At 42.7% G+C, this 18,231-nt stretch overlaps 1 protein-coding gene across 5 annotated transcripts in view; it reads right to left on the bottom strand.

Moving 5' to 3' along the window:
- Positions 1–6,002: 6,002 nt before the first annotated feature.
- LOC144693078 (exocyst complex component 3-like) overlaps positions 6,003–18,231 on the bottom strand; it is a 53,088-nt gene continuing 40,859 nt past the window's right edge. The window contains exons 8-12 of one of the 5 annotated variants that reach the window (XM_078562428.1): positions 17,547–17,670; positions 17,349–17,471; positions 17,087–17,242; positions 12,530–12,648; positions 6,003–7,575 (exon numbers count right to left, since the gene is read on the bottom strand). In XM_078562428.1, the coding sequence (XP_078418554.1) occupies positions 7,389–7,575; positions 12,530–12,648; positions 17,087–17,242; positions 17,349–17,471; positions 17,547–17,670 (709 nt within the window). In that variant the 3' untranslated portion in view covers positions 6,003–7,388. The remainder of the gene's footprint in view (positions 7,576–12,529; positions 12,649–17,086; positions 17,243–17,348; positions 17,472–17,546; positions 17,671–18,231) is intronic. The other 4 variants (XM_078562430.1, XM_078562429.1, XM_078562431.1 and 1 more) reach the window with 4 other exon arrangements.

Raw genomic sequence — 18,231 nt, 5'->3', positions numbered from 1 at the left:
AAGCTTAACAGTGCCTATAGTTTTTAATATTCTTTTGCACTCCCCCTCCCACCACCGATATTTCACAATATGACCTGGATAAAATAGATTACTAATGGATATGATTCTATTAGTATGCAGGTAGTGAACCCACACCTCCCCTCTTATACTCCTAACTCTAAGGTTCGGCCTGAACCTGTCCGTGTGGAGAAAATGGTCAAGGCTCACAACTCTTCTTAATAATTTATTGTGACATTGATACATGTACAGACATCAGTACCCTGCTACCTTTAAGTTAAACTGGCACCATACATTGTTCCCACAACTTCTGAGCTGCACTCACATTGCTAACCCTTAAAGAAAATGGTTGCTGAAAAGTTGCTGCTTCAGTCCCTGTTGTTCCTTTAGCTTCCTTCATCCAATCCCCTTATTAAACTTATTTTCTGAGAAGCTCCAGACTGTGCAGTTCTGCCACTGCCCTTTCTGCTACTGCCTTTTCTGATGTCTGTTAGTCCTGTTACTGCTATCTGCTACTAAACACGTTTCTTAAAACTACTACAAAATCACACCCTTGACAATGATTACCACAAACCTCCTCAAATCTGTGCCTTCTTACATAGTGTAACAATCTCACATCCTGGCGCATGAATAGTCCATTAACATATGAAGGTGATTTCAAAAGGGAGGACCCTGGTTATCATGTCAGACACTGTAATCAAAAGTTCTCTGGGATTTGCATTTCCTAGGAATGTGGGGATACATTCAGACAGTGGCTCCAAATCTACAGGTATTATTTACAGTTCTATAGTTTGGCCACAGGAGTTCAATGGTTAAGACAAGTCATTTAACTGGATATGCACTGACCCATTGCTGTGGTCTAATGGCTTCATTAGTTGTCTCTTGACTAGTACATTGAAAAATGTATTGTGTTCAAGTCAGGTTTCAATGTAATGTGGAATGCTCGGAGGCAAAGTTTGGCCAATTTCTGAAAATGGTCCATTACAAACGGCATTTTTGCCGTACCTTCTTTTGAGCTTTTAAATGTTGGCTTCTTTTAAATTAAATGCGTTCTTGCTGAAGTACTGACTACAAGTATTAGACTGCCAGTAAACAGTATTACATGTCACTGGATCGAGAATTCATTTGGTCCTTGTAAATGCATTCATAAATATTTCCTCTGATATTTGTAGCAAAGTTCTGTCTTGTTGAAATACTTAACAAGGATCATCTTCACAACTCCATTTGAGGTTAATATGCAAAGCAACCAGAGGGGTTGTTACCCTTATGTTGTACTCACCTTAATATAACAATCAAGATATTCTCTCTACTTCCCACTCTGCGACTTGAGGCATTTGCTCCAATGTGGGTAAAGCAGCTTTCTCGGAAGTTGCAGGAGTTTCAAACACACTGCAGATCTCATTAAACAGAACATAACTAATGATACTTGAAGTAAAATGATATTCAGAATTTTTGAAATCAATCCTTTATTACTGCGATCTTGCAAGTATATTTTTATCTGCGTACCAATTAAAAAAAAAACCAAGGATCACACTACTTATATGTTGTTAATGAGGATTCACTCAGGACATGCAACCCTAGTAGGAAAAGAAAACATGAATTAAAAATACTGCGGTTTGGTGAAGGGTCTGCAAAAAACAGCAGTACAAATCAGACAAAAGAAATGGGCAGAGTCTCAACTCCCACAATACATAACTTGCAAGTGACATTCTTCCATTGAGCAACATGCCAGAAGTACAGTATATACTTACAAAAACTAAGGGTGGAATTGTCCCAGATTTGCATCAAGTAGCGGGTGGTAAAACGACGTTTTATCCGGCAGCTGGGATGGCAGATTTTCATGCCGTATTGTCCCAAACCCACCACATTATTTATGCATTCCCGGGAAACATGCCGTTTCCACATTGGGCGGGCTCTCATTTGCCCGCCCACCATCACCTCGCCGCTTCAACACGCTGGGCGTTATATTTAAAGCCCAGCCGCGCACACATCTGTGCTTCCAGCCCACGGCTACTGTAGAGAAGACATCCACAATTGGTAAAAAGACTGCAGCCCCCAGGTTTAATGACGAATCACTGGAATGCCATTTGGATACCGTGGAGGCCCACCGTGATGTCTTCTACCCCGGCTCTGGCTGCAGGACGGGCAGCAGCAACACCAATCCAGTATGGCAGACAGTAGCATCAGTGTTCAGTTCCAATGCTGCACAGAAGAGATTGGCCATCCAATGCAGATAGAGGATGAATGATCTCATCCGTGCAGCCAGGGTATGGCACCCATCTCATCACCCTAAACTCTCACACTCAAGCCCATCACACATTCACTGGCATCTCACTCACTGCCAGCTCAAGGGCCATCACCACCCACTCTCACACACCTCTTACAATACATAACTTCACATCTGGTGGTTTCAACTTAACTCTCACTATCTTGAGGCCACTTGTACAGCTCAACATGTGCCCCCACATACCCTGGCTTACCGTCCTTCCCCAGTACAGCTCTTTTTCTGCAGCCTCTTCTCTTGCCTAAGGCCACTTCTCCCCCTTCCCCAAGCAAGTCCTAGCCCTGCAGCCATTGAAAAGCTAGCCACATATGGCTGATTTAGTAGGTAGAGACCTGCCTGTGAGCCCTCCCTAAAAGTGATGTGGTGCTGCCTGTGAAGCTTGGCGCTGGTGACTGCGAGTGCTAATCGAAGCAAAGTAAGCAAACAAACCTTGAAGCCCCGAGCGAAGTATGGCCTGTCAAGTGCACGTCGCTTATTTTCTGTTGTGAAACGCTTTGGTGTCTTTTCCCGCCAACGTGGGTGGACAATCCGGGGGGGTGGGTGCGGGGATGAGTCCGGTGGGCTGGCCTTATTATATGCTGATGTATTACAATGAGGTTCCTGATTTCTGATTGCAGGAAACGTGGCCCGCCATCGGTGGGCGGAGCAGACGATCGCAAGCTGGTTTCATGCTGTCATGAAACTGATTTTTGGCCTTCTTGCCATATTGTTTGCTCATGCCACCGAACACGCCAGACGCCGACAGGCAGGGAAAATCCCAGCCTAAAATTCTGTGGATGCTGAAAATCTGAAATATTAACAGAAAATGCTGGAAACACTTAGGAAGTCAGGCATTGAGCGAGGAACAAATGCAATGTTTCAGGTTGATGATCAGCCTGGGTATTTCCAGCTTCTGTTTTTATTACAGTATATGATTTTTTGTTAAGCTCTTTGAATGAAATTTTCTTGGTGTAATTGCATTTGTAATCTTTGTGAAGATGTTCAAGAATTCTACAGTTATTGTAAATACAGTTGTATCACCTACATACTTGGCAAATTTGGATATTGCTTTGAAAAGTTAGCTTCAGTTGACTGAGCCAGACTACAGAGGAAAGCACGTCTTAAACTGTGCCTTCAAGTAGGGAAAATACTGGTTCATGGCTAGTTCATGACTTCAGCTATGCAACAGTCACTCAGCTTGGTCAGAGTCGTTAAAAGACAAGAGTTATGTTTTTAGATTCTCATACTGAATACTTCCCTTGGATTCAGCATCACCACCCACTTCCGTAAGTGGACTTTGCATTTCCCAATAACTAGGGTGTGTATTCATTTGCTCAATATTTGGGTAAATGTAGCATGATGCCAGGATCAAAATAAAAAGAGAATGTTTGTCACAATGCCTTCCATAACCAAAAAAATGTCAGGCTATAAATTAGCAGAAAAATGTATCTATCATTAAACAGCTGAATGAACTATATTCTGCACAAGCAGTACATTTACAGTAATTACAAATTAGACTATTTTCTTTAATGTCTATATAACAGACATTTCAGCTGTGCTCTCACCATAAAGTAGTTTCTTGAAACATGATTGCTCACGTTTTCTGTGTTAAAATGTTATCTTTGAGCCACTGATTTTGGCTAGCCATTCTGCTGGCTTTGGAATGATTGCTGTTTGGGATAGACTCAGCAGATGACCTGAGACTGAGGCGGGGATGGAAGCATTTTTTTTACACAAGGAATAGAAGGCGAATGGAATTCTCTCCCCGTAAAGCCTGTGAATGCAGGATTATTTGAAATTTTCAAACAGATTTATAGATATTTGTTAGGTAATGGATATGAGTAGAAAAGTTAGTTAAAGAGATCAACCATGATTTACAGAATGAGGGAGGTGCTGAATATAGCCTACTCCTGTTTTTAAGCCTTCTATGTTTCTATCTCTGTAAACTCCTCCCATTCTACAGCTCCCCCCAAATGTTCTATTTCTCCGAATCTGTCCTTTTGCTCATCTTCATGCTTCTTGCCCCAATGGCAGCCTTGCCATCAATCATCTAGGTTCTATACTCTAGAATCTTCCTCCCTGAATCCCTTTGCTTCTTCACATCTGTCCCTTACCATAAGGCTCTTCCTAAAACCCATCTCCTTAACCAACCATTATTTGTGCTAATATTTCCTTTGTTTCAGCATTCATTTCTTTGAATACACCTCTGTGAAGTGCCTTGAGAAATTTTTCAGTGTTAAAGAAACTGTAGAAATGCATGGTGTCGTTAGATGCTGGTACATACAGCACTGAAATTCATTCAAATAGTCACTTGGTAGTACAGAACTTGAGTATTGCTGAAAAAAAGACATGTCTTAGCTTTTCGTCTTGCACTCAGGATGCTCGCAAGATTACCAACATAAGGGGAAAGCAACAATTTATACTATATGTGAAGAGAGTGCTGATTGGTTGGCAAGTGGCATTGCCATGGAGAAAGCACCAGTGATGGTGACTGAAAATTAACTGCCAAGCATTTGTTCAAAACCCTTGGAAACCTGTGGTGTTATTCTCTTAGTGAGTGTCTTGGATCTCAAATTTTGTCTACTTTAAACAAAAATTTACTAGTCCCTAACCAGATCGTACCAAAAACTTTGGAGTCTGGTCTTAGAAGTGCTTAATATTGGGCACAACAGCTTCCATTTAAAGTTGGGTGAAAGCAACTTGTAATCTCAAAAAGAAAAGATCGAGCACACTTCCACTGCTTCACTCCCATTTCTTCCTATCAAGATTTGTATCCCCAATTATAAATGCAAAGTATTGTTTAAGATGAATTATCTGAGGTCAATTAATCCAAGGTTTTCTTGGATTTTATTTTTCCACGTCACTAAAGTATAATAATTTTCATAATATCATTGTGACTTATTATAAAAGTAGGTTAATAGTGGGATTTGGATAGTTTCTGTGAGTGTGTGTGGGATTTAATTGAATTGGAGGCAGCTGCTCTGGAGGTTTGGAAACATCAAAAGAAGTTAGGTAGAGAGGGGTTTGAAATGCTAAATACGTCAACATGGCTGGTCTTAGAATGTGAGGAGAATTTGCATTTTTAGATAAATTGGGGCAGTTTGAATTTCGAAGAGATAGTAGGATGTTTACATCTAACAAGCGAAGCTAGGCCAAGCAGTGTGTTTATTTTTCAGAAAGGTAACTGACAATATTAGCACCATGGAAAGTTTTATATTATGGGAAAGTGCACTTTCAAGGACATATGGAACAATGGAATTTACAGATTAAAAGAGAGAAAACGTATATTATACGGGAGAATGAAAGGCTATGGAGACAGGCCCGGTGACATCCAGCAAAACATCCTCAGGAACGCCTCCAGCCATTTCTGCATGGGCAGAAATTTTGGGTCGGCAGGCGGCCGTGATCAGCGGGGCCCGGGGGTGTCCGGGGAACGGGCCGCTGACAGCAATCGGCCCCCGACTGGGATTTCATTCTGGTTGGCCAATTAACGGCTAGCCAGTTTGCAAGTCGCGCTGAAAGGCTCAGCGCTGCCGGGGTGGGAGGAGGGCGAGCGCTGAAGTCAGCGCGGGCGCCGGGGAGTGCGGAATGAAAGCCCCCTGAAGGCAGGGAGCTGACAAATTTAAAATCAATAGAAACAGAATGTAAAATTGGGAAAAAATGTTCATGCGTCAGAATGAGACACCTCAACATACGGAGGATGAAAATTTTTTCAAAACATTTTAATCTTTTTTTTAAGTTAATCACAGAAACCACATCACACCCTTGGGTGAGGTTTCCCCAAAAATGCAAAGGCCGCCTGGCAGATTCGCCCGCCCGCCATCCATTACGTTGGACGAGCAGTGAAAAATCACCATCAGTTGCTACTTTAATGGCCTTAGTAGGCCTCTTAATTTTCAGTGGGTGTGCTGCCGACTCTCACATGCGTGTGCTTGCTGACAGAAATATCGTGCAAGTGTGTGATGATGTTGGGACGCTCGCCCGACGTCATTGCGCGCTATTTCACGCTTCAGCATGTTGAGCACGTGCCCGCACACCGAGCAGAAAATTCTACCTCTCGAGTCTGTTGCTTCCAGCCCTTAAATGTGATAATTGTGCAGGCCTTTTTTTTTTTACTTTAAAGTCTAGTTTGGACTGTTGCCTTACAAAGGGGTGCATTTGGGAGTCAGGTTAGGTTGGAATTTTAGTATTGACTATAGTATTAAGTAACTGGAATCTTACGTATGTGTTTGACATCTTTTCTTTTATTGATAAATATTTTAATTTAGTTTACAAAAAAATCTCTAAAGGTCTCAGTGGATTTATCACTTCTGAATTCAATGCACACATTTCGAAATAAACACAAATTGTAAAATCGTTGCGATAGCGGGATCAAGTCTCCCTCATGGATTTGATCTGCCTGCCACGTCATAACACACAAAAGTACCTGTTTCTAGGCTAGCACCATAACCTTCTCAGCAGATGCACTTAATAATATTGGATCAGAAATGGTTTACAATTCCTCTTAAAGGAGACACCTCATATTTTGAGCATCCAGGAGGGACAGCAATATTAATATAGATTTGAACTGGGAATATGTATTTTCTGTGCCTTAAAAAAATGGAGGCACTTGAAATTTGGGAATACATATTTTAGGAAGCCTTAAGGAACGTGAGCAAAAGCAGGACATAATCATTGCATGGCTGTAATTTTGTTTGTACCTACCTTCGCCTGCAGACACTAGAAAGGCTATGATTTTCACTTGGATGCTTTCTACTTTCTCTGCTACCTGATGGAATTCATTATTAAAGGATCTCATGGTCCCAAGTATTTAAGTTCTGCTTTTCAACGAAACTGACACTCTGTCATCAGTATATGTAGCCACCGTGAGTGCAATAATTAAAACACATTGATATTATCAGGTCTTTAAGACCAATAGCAAATATAAGTGTGGACAATGGGCATATTAAGAGATTTTCTAAGTTATAAAAATGTGTCGACTTATTTAAGAATTGTATTACTTTGCAAATGGTAAAAGTAATTTTTGTAGCCGTTATATATTGGAGATAACTTACATTACAATGTTATGCTCAAGGATGCTTGGAATATTCAACATAGATCCATTAAATTTATGGATATAATTTTGACTTTAAGTAAATAAAGGCATGCAGCCCAGCGGCGCAGTGACAGCAATCTGTTCAAACAGCAAATGGCGGGATTCTGGTACTGAGCCTTCTGGATCTTTTCCCAGTTGGTTGAAAGACTTAATTAGGTTGCTTTTCTTTCTCCCCCTAGAGATCCCACGGAAATAAAGAAGGGCTGAAACATGCTCTTCGCTGTAAATTAGAGGGAACACCAAAAATTAGGAGAATCTATACATAAACTATGGCGAACAAAAAAAATTTACAGCTTGGCTGAAAATACACTTATCAAGGTACAAAGGGTAACAGTTCAAAGGAAATTCAAGGTGATGGCAGCAGAAGTAGTAAAGGAAGCTAAGTTGGAGTGGGATAGGAATTGGGTGGAGCAAACACCTGAAAGGAGAACTGAAAGGTGGCATAGAGATGAGCAAGGGTAAGGGTAAGTCAAAAGAGAAGCCTATCGTGGGAAGAGGGGAGGAGGTGGCGTAGTGGTAATATCACTAGACTAGTAATCCAGAGGCCCAAGAAAATGGTCTGGGAATAGGGGTTCAAATCTCACCATGGCAGCTGGTGGAATTTAAATTCAATTAATAAATCTGGAATTAAAAGCTACTCTCAGTAAGGTCGATCTTGAAACCATTGTTGATTGTCGTAAAAACCTAATGCCCTTTAGGGAAGAAAATCTGTAGCCCTTACCTGGTAATGCCTACATGTGACTCCAAACCCAAAGCACTGTGGTTGACTCCTGAAATGACCTAGCCAGCCACTCAGTTGTATCAAACTGATACGGAAGAGTCAATAGGGAGTGAAACTGGACGGACCACCTGGCATCATTTAGTCACCAAAAATGACAATGGCAAAGTCTTCCTTAGTAACATCTGGGGGCTTGTGCCAAAATTCCTAGTCAAGCAACAGCCTGACAGAGTTATATTCACTGAATCATACCTTACAGACAATGTCCCAGACACCATCACCATCATCTCTGGGTAAATCCTGTCCCAATGACAGAACAGACCCACCAGAGGTGCAGGCACAGTGGTGTACAGGTTAGAGGGAGTTGCCCTGTGAGTTATCAACATTAACTCTGGGCCTCATGAAGTTCAGGGCATCAGGTCAAACATGGACAAGGAAACCTCCTGCTGATTACCACCTACCGCTCCCATCCCTTCAGCTGATGAATCAGTATTCTTCCACGTTGAACGTCACTTGGAAGAAGGGTGGTAAGGGCACAGAATGTACCCTGAGTGGGGGACTTCAATGTCTATTGCCAAGAGTGGCTCGGTAGCACCATTACTGATTGAGCTAGCAGAGTCCTAAAGGACACAGCTGCTAGACTGGTTCTGTGGTAGGTGGTGAGGGACCAACAAGTGGGAAAAACCTACTTGGCTCAATGCAAACTGGAGGAACAGCACCTCATCTTCTGACCAGGCACTTTACAGTCTTCTGGACTTAATATTGAGTTCAACAATTTCAGATCATGAACTCTCTCCTCCATCCCCACCCCCTTTCCGATCCCCCCTTTTCCAATAGTTTATCATTTTTTTTACAAATATATTTTTCTTTTCCCACCTATTTTTAAATTTATTTCGATCTATTGTTTCATCTCCACCTTTTAGCCCATTTCGATCCCTTCCCCCCACCCCATCCCCACTAGGGCCATCTGCCACTAGCTTGTCCTGCTTGCTACCCTTAATGTCCCCATTAGCACATCCTTTAGATAATATCACCACCGTCAACACCCCTTTGTCCTTTTGTCTATGATATCTTCAGCAGTCTCTTCTTGGCCTCCACCTATCACTGGCCCCCTATCCAGCTCTACCTGTCCTACCCCCTCTACCAGCTTATATTTCATCTCATTTCTATATTTTTTAGTTCTGATGAAGGGTCATACGGACTCGAAACATCAACTGTATCCCTCTCCGCAGATGCTGTCAGACCTGCTGAGTTTTTCCAGGTATTTTTGTTTTTGTTCTACTTGGCCTCATCCTTACCACCTACCCATCGCAGAGTCATCTGTCCATGACAATATTGGTAGGAATGACTCTCCTTGCAGAGATGACATCATGTCTTCACACTGAGGATACTCCATTGAGCATGGTGGCAGTGCCAAGCAACACAAAGGGATATATTCGGAACAGATCTAGCAACTCAAGATTGGGTATCCATGAGGCGCTGGGCCATCAGCAGCAGCAGAATTGTACTGAGACACAACTTGTAACCTCATGGGCTTCACTCTATCATAACCATCAAGCGAGGGGGCCAACCCTGGGTCAAAGAAGATTGCAGGAGAGCATGTCAGGAGCAAAACAGGTCATAGCCAAAAATGAGGTGCCAACCTGATGAAGCTACAACACAAGACTGCACAAGGGGAGCAAGGTGCAATAGACAGAGCTAACCAATTCCACAAGTAATGAATCAGGTCAAAGGTCTGCAGTCCTGCCACATCCATTCATGAATGGTGGTGAGTAATTAAACAACTAACCGAGGAATGTGTCGTCATAAATATCCCCAACCACAAAAATGAGGGAGCCCAACATATCTGTGCAAAAGATAAGACTGAAGCATTTTTATCCATCTTCTGCCAGAAGTGCCCATGGATGATCCATCTTTGCCCTTGTCTTCACACTGAGGATACCCTCCATTGTGTTGTGTGGCATTAGCGGCGTGCTAAATGGGAACAGATTTCGAACAGATCTAGCAACTCAAAACTGGGCATCTATGAGGCACCATGAGTCATCATCAGCAGCAGAATTATATTCAACCACAATCGGTAACCTCATGGCCCTGCATATCCCTCATTCTACTACTGCCATCTAGCCAGGAGGTCAGCCCTAGTGCAGGAGGGCATGCCAGGAGCAGCACCAGACATACCTAAAAATAAGATGTCAACCTGGTGAAGCCAAAACACAGGACTACTTGCATGCCAAGCAGCGGAAGCAGCATGCGATAGACAGAGCCAAGCAATCCCACAGCTAATGGATCAGATCTAAGTTCTGCATTCCTATCACATTCAGTCGTGAATGGTGGTGGACAATTTAATAACCAACAGGAGGAGAAGGCTCCACAAATATCCACATTATCAATGATGGGGTAGCCCAACACATCAGTGCAAAAGACAAGGCTGAAGCATTTGCAACCATCTTCAGCTAGAAGTGCTGAGTTGATGACCCATCTCAACATTGATACCAGTGATTCACTCCATGTGATATCATGAAACAGCTGAAGGCACTGCATACTGCAAAAGCTATGGACCTTGATGACATTTTGACAGTAGACCTAAAGACTTGTGCTCCAGAAATAGCCGTGTTCCTAGCCAAGCTGTTCCAGTACAGGTATAACACTGGCATCTAGCCAGCAACGTGGAAAATTGCCCAGGCATGTTCTGTCCACAAAAACCCGGCCAATTACCACTCCATCAGTCTATTCTTGATCATCAGCAAAATGATGGGAGGGATTGTTGACAGTGCTATCAAGTGACACTTACTTAGCAATAGCCTGCTCATTGATGTTCAATTTGAGTTCTGCCAGGGTCACTTGACTCCTAACAGTCTTGGTCCAAACATGGACAAAAGTATTGAACTATGAGGTGAGGTGAGAGCCTTTGCTGCCTTTGACATCAAGGCAACATTTGATCGAGTGTGGCATCAAGGAGCCCTAGTAAAACTGAAATCAATGGAAATCAGGGGGGAAACTCTCCATTGGCTGAAGTTACACCTAGCACAGAGGAAGATGGTTGTGGTTGTTGAAGGTCAATCATCTCAGTCCCAGGTCATCACTGCAGGAGTTCCTCAGGGTAGTATCCTAGGCTCAACCATCTTCAGCTGCTTCATCAATGGTCTTCTCTCCATCATAAGGTCAGAAGTGGGGATGTTCGCTGATGATTGCACAATGTTCGACATCACTCATGACTCCTCAGGTACTGAAGCGTATCCATATGCAGCAAGACCTGGACAACAATCAGGCCCAGGCTGACAAGTGGCAAGTAACATTTGCACCACACAAATGCCAGGCAATGACCATCTCCAACAAGAGAGACTCTAAGTTCTCCCTTTGACATTCAATGGCATTACACATTGCTGAATCCCTCACTATCAACATCCTGGGTGTGATTATTGACCAGAAACTGAACTAGACCAGCCATATAAATACTGTGGTTTCAAGATCAGGTCAGAGTCCGGGAATTCTGTGGCAAGGAACTCACCTCCTGACTCCTCAAAACCTGTTCACCATCTACAAGCCACGAGTCAGGAGTGTGATCGAACACCCTCCACTTGCCCGAATGAGTGAAGCTCCAACAACACTCAAGAAGCTCGACACCATCCAGCACAAAGCAGCTTGCTTGACTAGCACCGCATTCACCAGGTTAAACATTCATTCCCTCCACTATTGGTGTACAGTGGCAACAGTCTGTACCATCTACAAGATACACTTCAGCAACTCACCAAGGTTGCTTCGCCAGCATCTTCCAAACTTGTCCTTTTCGGTGGTAGAATTGCAAGGGCAGCAGATGCGTGGGAACACCACTAACTGCAAGTTCCCCTCCAAACCACACATCATCCTGGCTTGGAATTATATTGAAATTCCTTCAGCGTTGCTGGATCAAAATCCTGGAACCTCCTTCCTAACAGCACTGTGGGTGTACATACGCCACATGGGCTGCAGCAGTTTATGAAGGCAGCTCACCACCACCAGGGCAATTAGGGATGGATGTTAAATTCTGGCCTAGCTAGTGATGCCCACATCCCATGAAAGAACAAGTGAAGAAAAAGAGAGAAAAGTATTGGGCTCAGGTTCAGCGCAGCAGCCAAAAACACATGCAAAGGAAGTTCAGGCTACGTGACAGAGATTAGGTGCAGTGTTAATAACCAGAGGGCAGGAAGGAGACAACATGAAACCTTACCTATATGAGAATGTTTATGATTAATTATTTATTAGCAAAAATGATCATAAATAATTTAAACAAATCTACGGTTTAAAATTGATGCGGGGACATTCCAGGGTCCATGAATCAAACATGTGCCTAAATTCTCAATATAAACTTTCAGCATACAAATTTCCATGTTGGGAGAGCTAAAGACAAAGAAATCATTAAAAACCCTCAAGTCTTAAAAGCATGTAAAGATGAATGGTACTATGCAGACCAATTTACCCGATATCTGGAAAGTCCATATATAATTTGTTCAGTTTTGTCTCAAGTTCATTTTCGTTTGAACCAATAAAATCAGACAAATCTTGAGTTACCGGAAAAAGCCACAAAGCAGTACTGCCCTGGAAAACAAAAAAGGTTTAGTTCACACATCCACACCCTAAAATTTATTACTTGTACAGATGCACTCTATAAACAATTTTTAAAAATTTGGCTTCTATCACACAGCTACTGATGATACTAAAACTTACAAGGCAGTAATTTATACGTTTCTGAATCAACATGACGAATATCTATATTTTTAGAATCAGCTTTTTAACCAGAAGTTGTCACGTGACTACTATGCTTTTTAGTTAACTGAATCATTTCCAAAAATAGTTATTTTATTCTGAGGAAGTATATTTATATATTTGTTCACTTCCTAACAACTCACTTGTTACTGTATTGTAATGATCAAATCTGCAAAGATATCCCTATTTTCCTTTAGTTGTCTGATACATTCTTTTGGAATTTGAGACAGATGTCTTTGAACAGTCAATATTTGCTTGGGATCTTTAAAAGCATGTTAATATTTTGCAAGGAATTCCCCAAACAAAAACGTTCATAAACTACACCTTTCATCAGGTTTGGCTAAATTTAGGAATGGTTTAATTTCAAAAATTAAAGGAACAATCAGTTATACAAAACTAGCAAATTATAAATAAGGCTAGAGTTTAGAACAGTATGAATATGTGAGCTAAATACAGGTTAGATCATTTAAAGCACTGTTTATTAATTACTTCATAATGCAGCTAACTGAATATCGATAGCCATCATAAATACCTAGAAAAACTCAGCAGGTCTGACAGCATCTGCGGAGAGGAATACAGTTAACGTTTCGAGTCCGTATGACTCTTCATCAGAACTAAGGAAATAGAGAAACGAGGTGAAATATAAGCTGGTAGAGGGGGGTGGGAGAGGTAGAGCTGGATAGGGGGCCAGTGATAGGTGGAGGCAAAGAAAAGATTTCCAAAGATGTCATAGACAAAAGGACAAAGGGGTGTTGACGGTGGTGATATTATCTAAAGGATGTGCTAATGGGGACATTAAGAGTAGCAAGCAGGACAAGCTAGTGGCAGATAGCCCTAGTGGGGGTGGGGTAGGGGAAAGGGATCGAAATGGGCTAAAAGGTGGAGATAAAACAATAGATCAAAATAAATTTAAAAATAGGTGGGAAAAGAAATATATATTTTTTAAAAAATGATAAATTATTGGAAAAAGGGGGATCGGAAAGGGGGTGGGGATGGAGGAGAGAGTTCATGATCTGAAATTGTTGAATTCAATATTAAGTCCAGAAGGCTGTTAAGTGCCTAGTCGGAAGATGAGGTGCTGTTCCTCCAGTTTGCGTTGAGCTTCACTGGAACATTGCAGCAGGCCAAGGACGGACATGTGGGCATGAGAGCAGGTTGGTGTGTTGAAATGGCAAGCGACAGGGAGGTCTGGGTCATGCTTGCGGACAGACCGAAGGAGTTCGGCAAAGCGGTCACCCAGTCTGCGTTTGGTCTCTCCAATGTAGAGGAGACCGCATTGGGAGCAGTGAATGCAGTAGACTAAATTGAGGGAAGTGCAAGTGAAGTGCTGCTTCACTTGAAAGGAGATTTTGGGCCCTTGGACGGTGAGGAGGGGGCAAGTAAAGGGGCAGGTGTTGCACCTTCTGCGGTTGCATGGGAAGGTGCCGTGGGAGGGGGTTGAGGTGTAGGGGTTGATGCAGGAGTTGACCAGTGTGTCCCAGAGGGAATGATCCCTGCAGAAAGCTACCGGGGGGGGGCGAAGGAATGATGTGTTTGGTGGTGTCATCATGCTGGAGTTGGTGGAAATGGCGGAGGATGATCCTTTGAACGCGGAGGCTGGTGGGGTGATAAGTGAGGACAAGGGGGACCCTATCATGGTTCTGGGAGGGAGAGAAAGGTGTGAGGGCAGATGCGCGGGAGATAGGCTGGACACGGTTGAGGGCCCTGTCAACCACCGGGGGTAGAAAACCTCGATTAAGGAAGAAGCAAGACATGTCAGAGGAACTGTTTTTGAAAGTGGCACCATCAGAACAGATGCGACGGAGGCGAAGGAACTGAGAGAATAGGATGGAGTCCTTACAGGAAGTGGGGTGTGAGGAGCTGTAGTCAAGGTAGCTGTGGGAGTCGATAGGCTTGTAATTAATATTGGTGGACAGTCTAACACCAGAAATTGAGACTGAGAGGTCAAGGAAGGGAAGGGAAGTGTCAGTGATGGACCATGTGAAAATGAAGGAGGGGTGGAAATTGGAAACAAAATTAATAAATATTTCCAGATCCAGATGAGAGCATGAAGCGGCATCGAAGCAGTTATCAATGCACTGGAGAAAGAGTTGTGGGAGGGGGCCTGAGTAGGACTGGAACAAGAAATGTTCTACATACCCCACAAAGAGACAGGCATAACTGGGGCCCATTCGGGTACCCATAGCCACACCTTTTATTTTATTTCTGGTGATAGACTGTCCACCAATATTCATTACAAGCCTATCGACTCCCACAGCTACCTCGACTACAATTCCTCACACCCCACTTCCTGTAAGGACTCCATCCCATTCTCTCAGTTCCTTCGCCTCCGTCGCATCTGTTCTGATGATGCCACTTTCAAAAACAGTTTCTCTGACATGTCTTCCTTCTTCCTTAACCGAGGTTTTCCACCCACGGTGGTTGATAGGGCCCTCAACCGTGTCTAACCCATCTCCCGCGCATCCGCCCTCACACCTTCCTCTCCCTCCCAGAACCATGATAGGGTCCCCCTTGTCCTCACTTATCACTCCACCAGCCTCCGCATTCAAAGGATTATCCTCTGCCATTTCCACCTACTCCAGCATGATGACACCACCAAACACATCATTCCTTCACCCCCCGACGGCTTTCCGCAGGGATCGTTCCCTCCGGGACACCCTGGTCCACTCCTGCATCACCCCCTACACCTCAACCCCCTCCCACGGCACCTTCCCATGCAACCGCAGAAGGTGCAACACCTGCCCCTTTACATCCCCCCTCCTCACCGTCCAAGGGCCCAAACACTCCTTTCAAGTAAAGCAACACTTCACTTGCACTTCCCTCAATTTAATCTACTGCATTCACTGCTCCTAATGCGGTTTCCTCTACATTGAAGAGACCAAACGTAGACTGGGTGACTGCTTTGCCGAACACCTTCGGTCTGTCCACAAGCATGACCCAGACCTCCCTGTCGCTTGTCATTTTAACACACCACCCTGCTCTCATGCCCACATGTCCGTCCTTGGCCTGCTGCAATGTTCCAGTGAAGCTCAACGCAAACTGGAAGAACAGCACCTCATCTTCCGACTAGGCACTTAACTGCCTTCTGGACTTAACGTTGAGTTCAACAATTCAGATCATGAACTCTCTCCTCCATCCCCACCCCCTTTCCGATCCCCCTTTTTCCAATAATTTATAATTTAAAAAAATTTTTTTTCTTTTCCCACCTATTTTTAAATTTATTTTGATTGATTGTTTTATCTCCACCTTTTAGCCCATTTCGTTCCCTTCCCCCCACCCCACCCCGACTAGGGCCATCTGCCACTAGCTTGTCCTGCTTGCTACCCTTAATGTCCCCATTAGCACATCCTTAGATAATATCACCACCGTCAACACCCCTTTGTCCTTTTGTCTATGACATCTTTGGAAATCTTTTCTTTGCCTCCACCTATCACTGGCCCTCTATCCAGCTCTACCTGTCCCACCCCCCTTTGCCAGCTTATATTTCACCTCATTTCTCTATTTCCTTAGTTCTGATGAAGAGTCATACGGACTCGAAATGTCAACTGCATTCCTCTCTGCAGATGCTGTCAGACCTGCTGAGTTTTTCCAGGTATTTTTGCTTTTGTTTTGGATTTCCAGCATCCTCAGTATTTTGCTTTTATCTATAGCCATCATGCCTGTTTTTGCCAACAACCAGAGATTGTTTTTTTTTACATGAAGAAAATGAGATGGAGGACACATACCTGGCTTTCAGCTGTACAGTCTGAGAGAATGTGATTTCATTTGTAGCAAAACTATTAACAGGATATCATGTTGAACCTTTAATAAAAGTCTATTTATGCTTGTCAAAGGAATAATAAAGCACTTTACCTCTGTAAATGTCAAGCCTTGAAAATCAAGTTGCGTAGTGAACCATTGTTTAGGAAAATGGCCGAACGCTGACAAGAAGGATATTTTGCTACTTCTAAGCACAGTAATGGAACATTACAAATATATTTTAGATAAGGGAGGAGGACTTCAGCATGCAAAGAGGATGCAAAGTACATGAATATATGACAGACAGGGTCACTGCTATATTTCTGACTGGTAGGTGTTCTGAAGGAAGGTTCATCCTTGAAAGTAAACAAAGATGAGGCATAAACTGGCCTGTACATGGTGGATGAGTAGCATTTGAAGAGGCTTTGGTTCACCAGGGGAAGTTAGGACGGAGGCATGCCAATTGGTGCATAAAATCTTTCAATGACTACTCAACAATAAAAACAAACATAAAATAGTTTATGTTACTTACATGTTCTTTATACATGCTCTGTATTGCTCCCAATTCTTCCCTTATCTTATTTGCTGCTGTGTCACGTTGTCCAGATGATTTGCAGTAAATATGCTGTTTCATGATTTGTGTAATGTACTCCTTAACAAACTGATAGTGGACACTAGATATCAGGACCTTTTATTTAAACAGAGATAATTAATTTGTACTTATTTATTATAGTCATTCTTTTTACAACATTTATTAATTGAAGTGTTCGATATTTGAAATATTAGCAGTATACCTGGCAATTGGCTTGTTTCATTTTCCTGAACTCTTCGCAATACTTTTCAGCAATGCTTATTATCTGATTAAAATCCTGATTACTGGAAAGCCATTTCTTTGTCATGAGTTTCTTAAAACAAAGCTAGAAAATAAAATTTCCAGTGCAGTAGCATATTATTGATGTATGAATGATTTGAGAACCCCGTTCCCAACATACCTTCGCTTGAAGCAGAATATCATCCGAGAGAATTTTATTGAGTTCTTGTACAACATTGTTCAATGTTTCTTCTACTTTGCCTGCGTGTACAGCATTGTTCTGCTTAAGTGACTTGACATATTCCCTGTGGTGGAGAAGAAGGGAGATAAAGACAATAAGAATTTCATGTGTAAAAATGACCATAAATGAGAGTTCAGTTGTTGGGTGTGGAGAATGAAATGTAAAATCTAATGGGTAGGCTTTATCCAATAGGTAGTTTTAGGTGTCAGCCTATGCTTTTGAGTGCCACCTGGTGTACATATTATGTTGCAACACCAGGTCAGATTTTCCTCTGCCTTTCTGCTAGTTCTTCCAACATGCACATTTTATTGCTTTTGTTTGAGATTAAGGGGCAATTTGGTCGAGGTATTTAAAATTATGAAGGTACGTGTTGGATCTTGTGGATCCTCGCCGCATGTTTGTTGTAAGTGATGGCCGAGTTGGTACTATAGACAGAGTTGATCAGCAGACACTTCTTAGGCGGAAAACAATATGTTTATTTACCAAGGTACTCAGCAGCAACTACTTGTGTGCTTTCATTTCTAACCCTATCTCTAAACTACTGACTACTAACTACAGAGATAGCCCGCACTACTCTTCTATTGGTTACTAAAGATCATCTGAACTTCCTTAGCAGCATTCTCCT

The sequence above is a fragment of the Cetorhinus maximus genome, chromosome 18, assembly GCF_964194155.1.
Source record: "Cetorhinus maximus chromosome 18, sCetMax3.hap1.1, whole genome shotgun sequence".
In the NCBI taxonomy this organism is placed as follows: domain Eukaryota; kingdom Metazoa; phylum Chordata; class Chondrichthyes; order Lamniformes; family Cetorhinidae; genus Cetorhinus; species Cetorhinus maximus.
The sequence above is the reverse complement of the archived record's forward strand: the minus strand, read 5'-3'. Positions and strand labels throughout refer to the sequence as shown.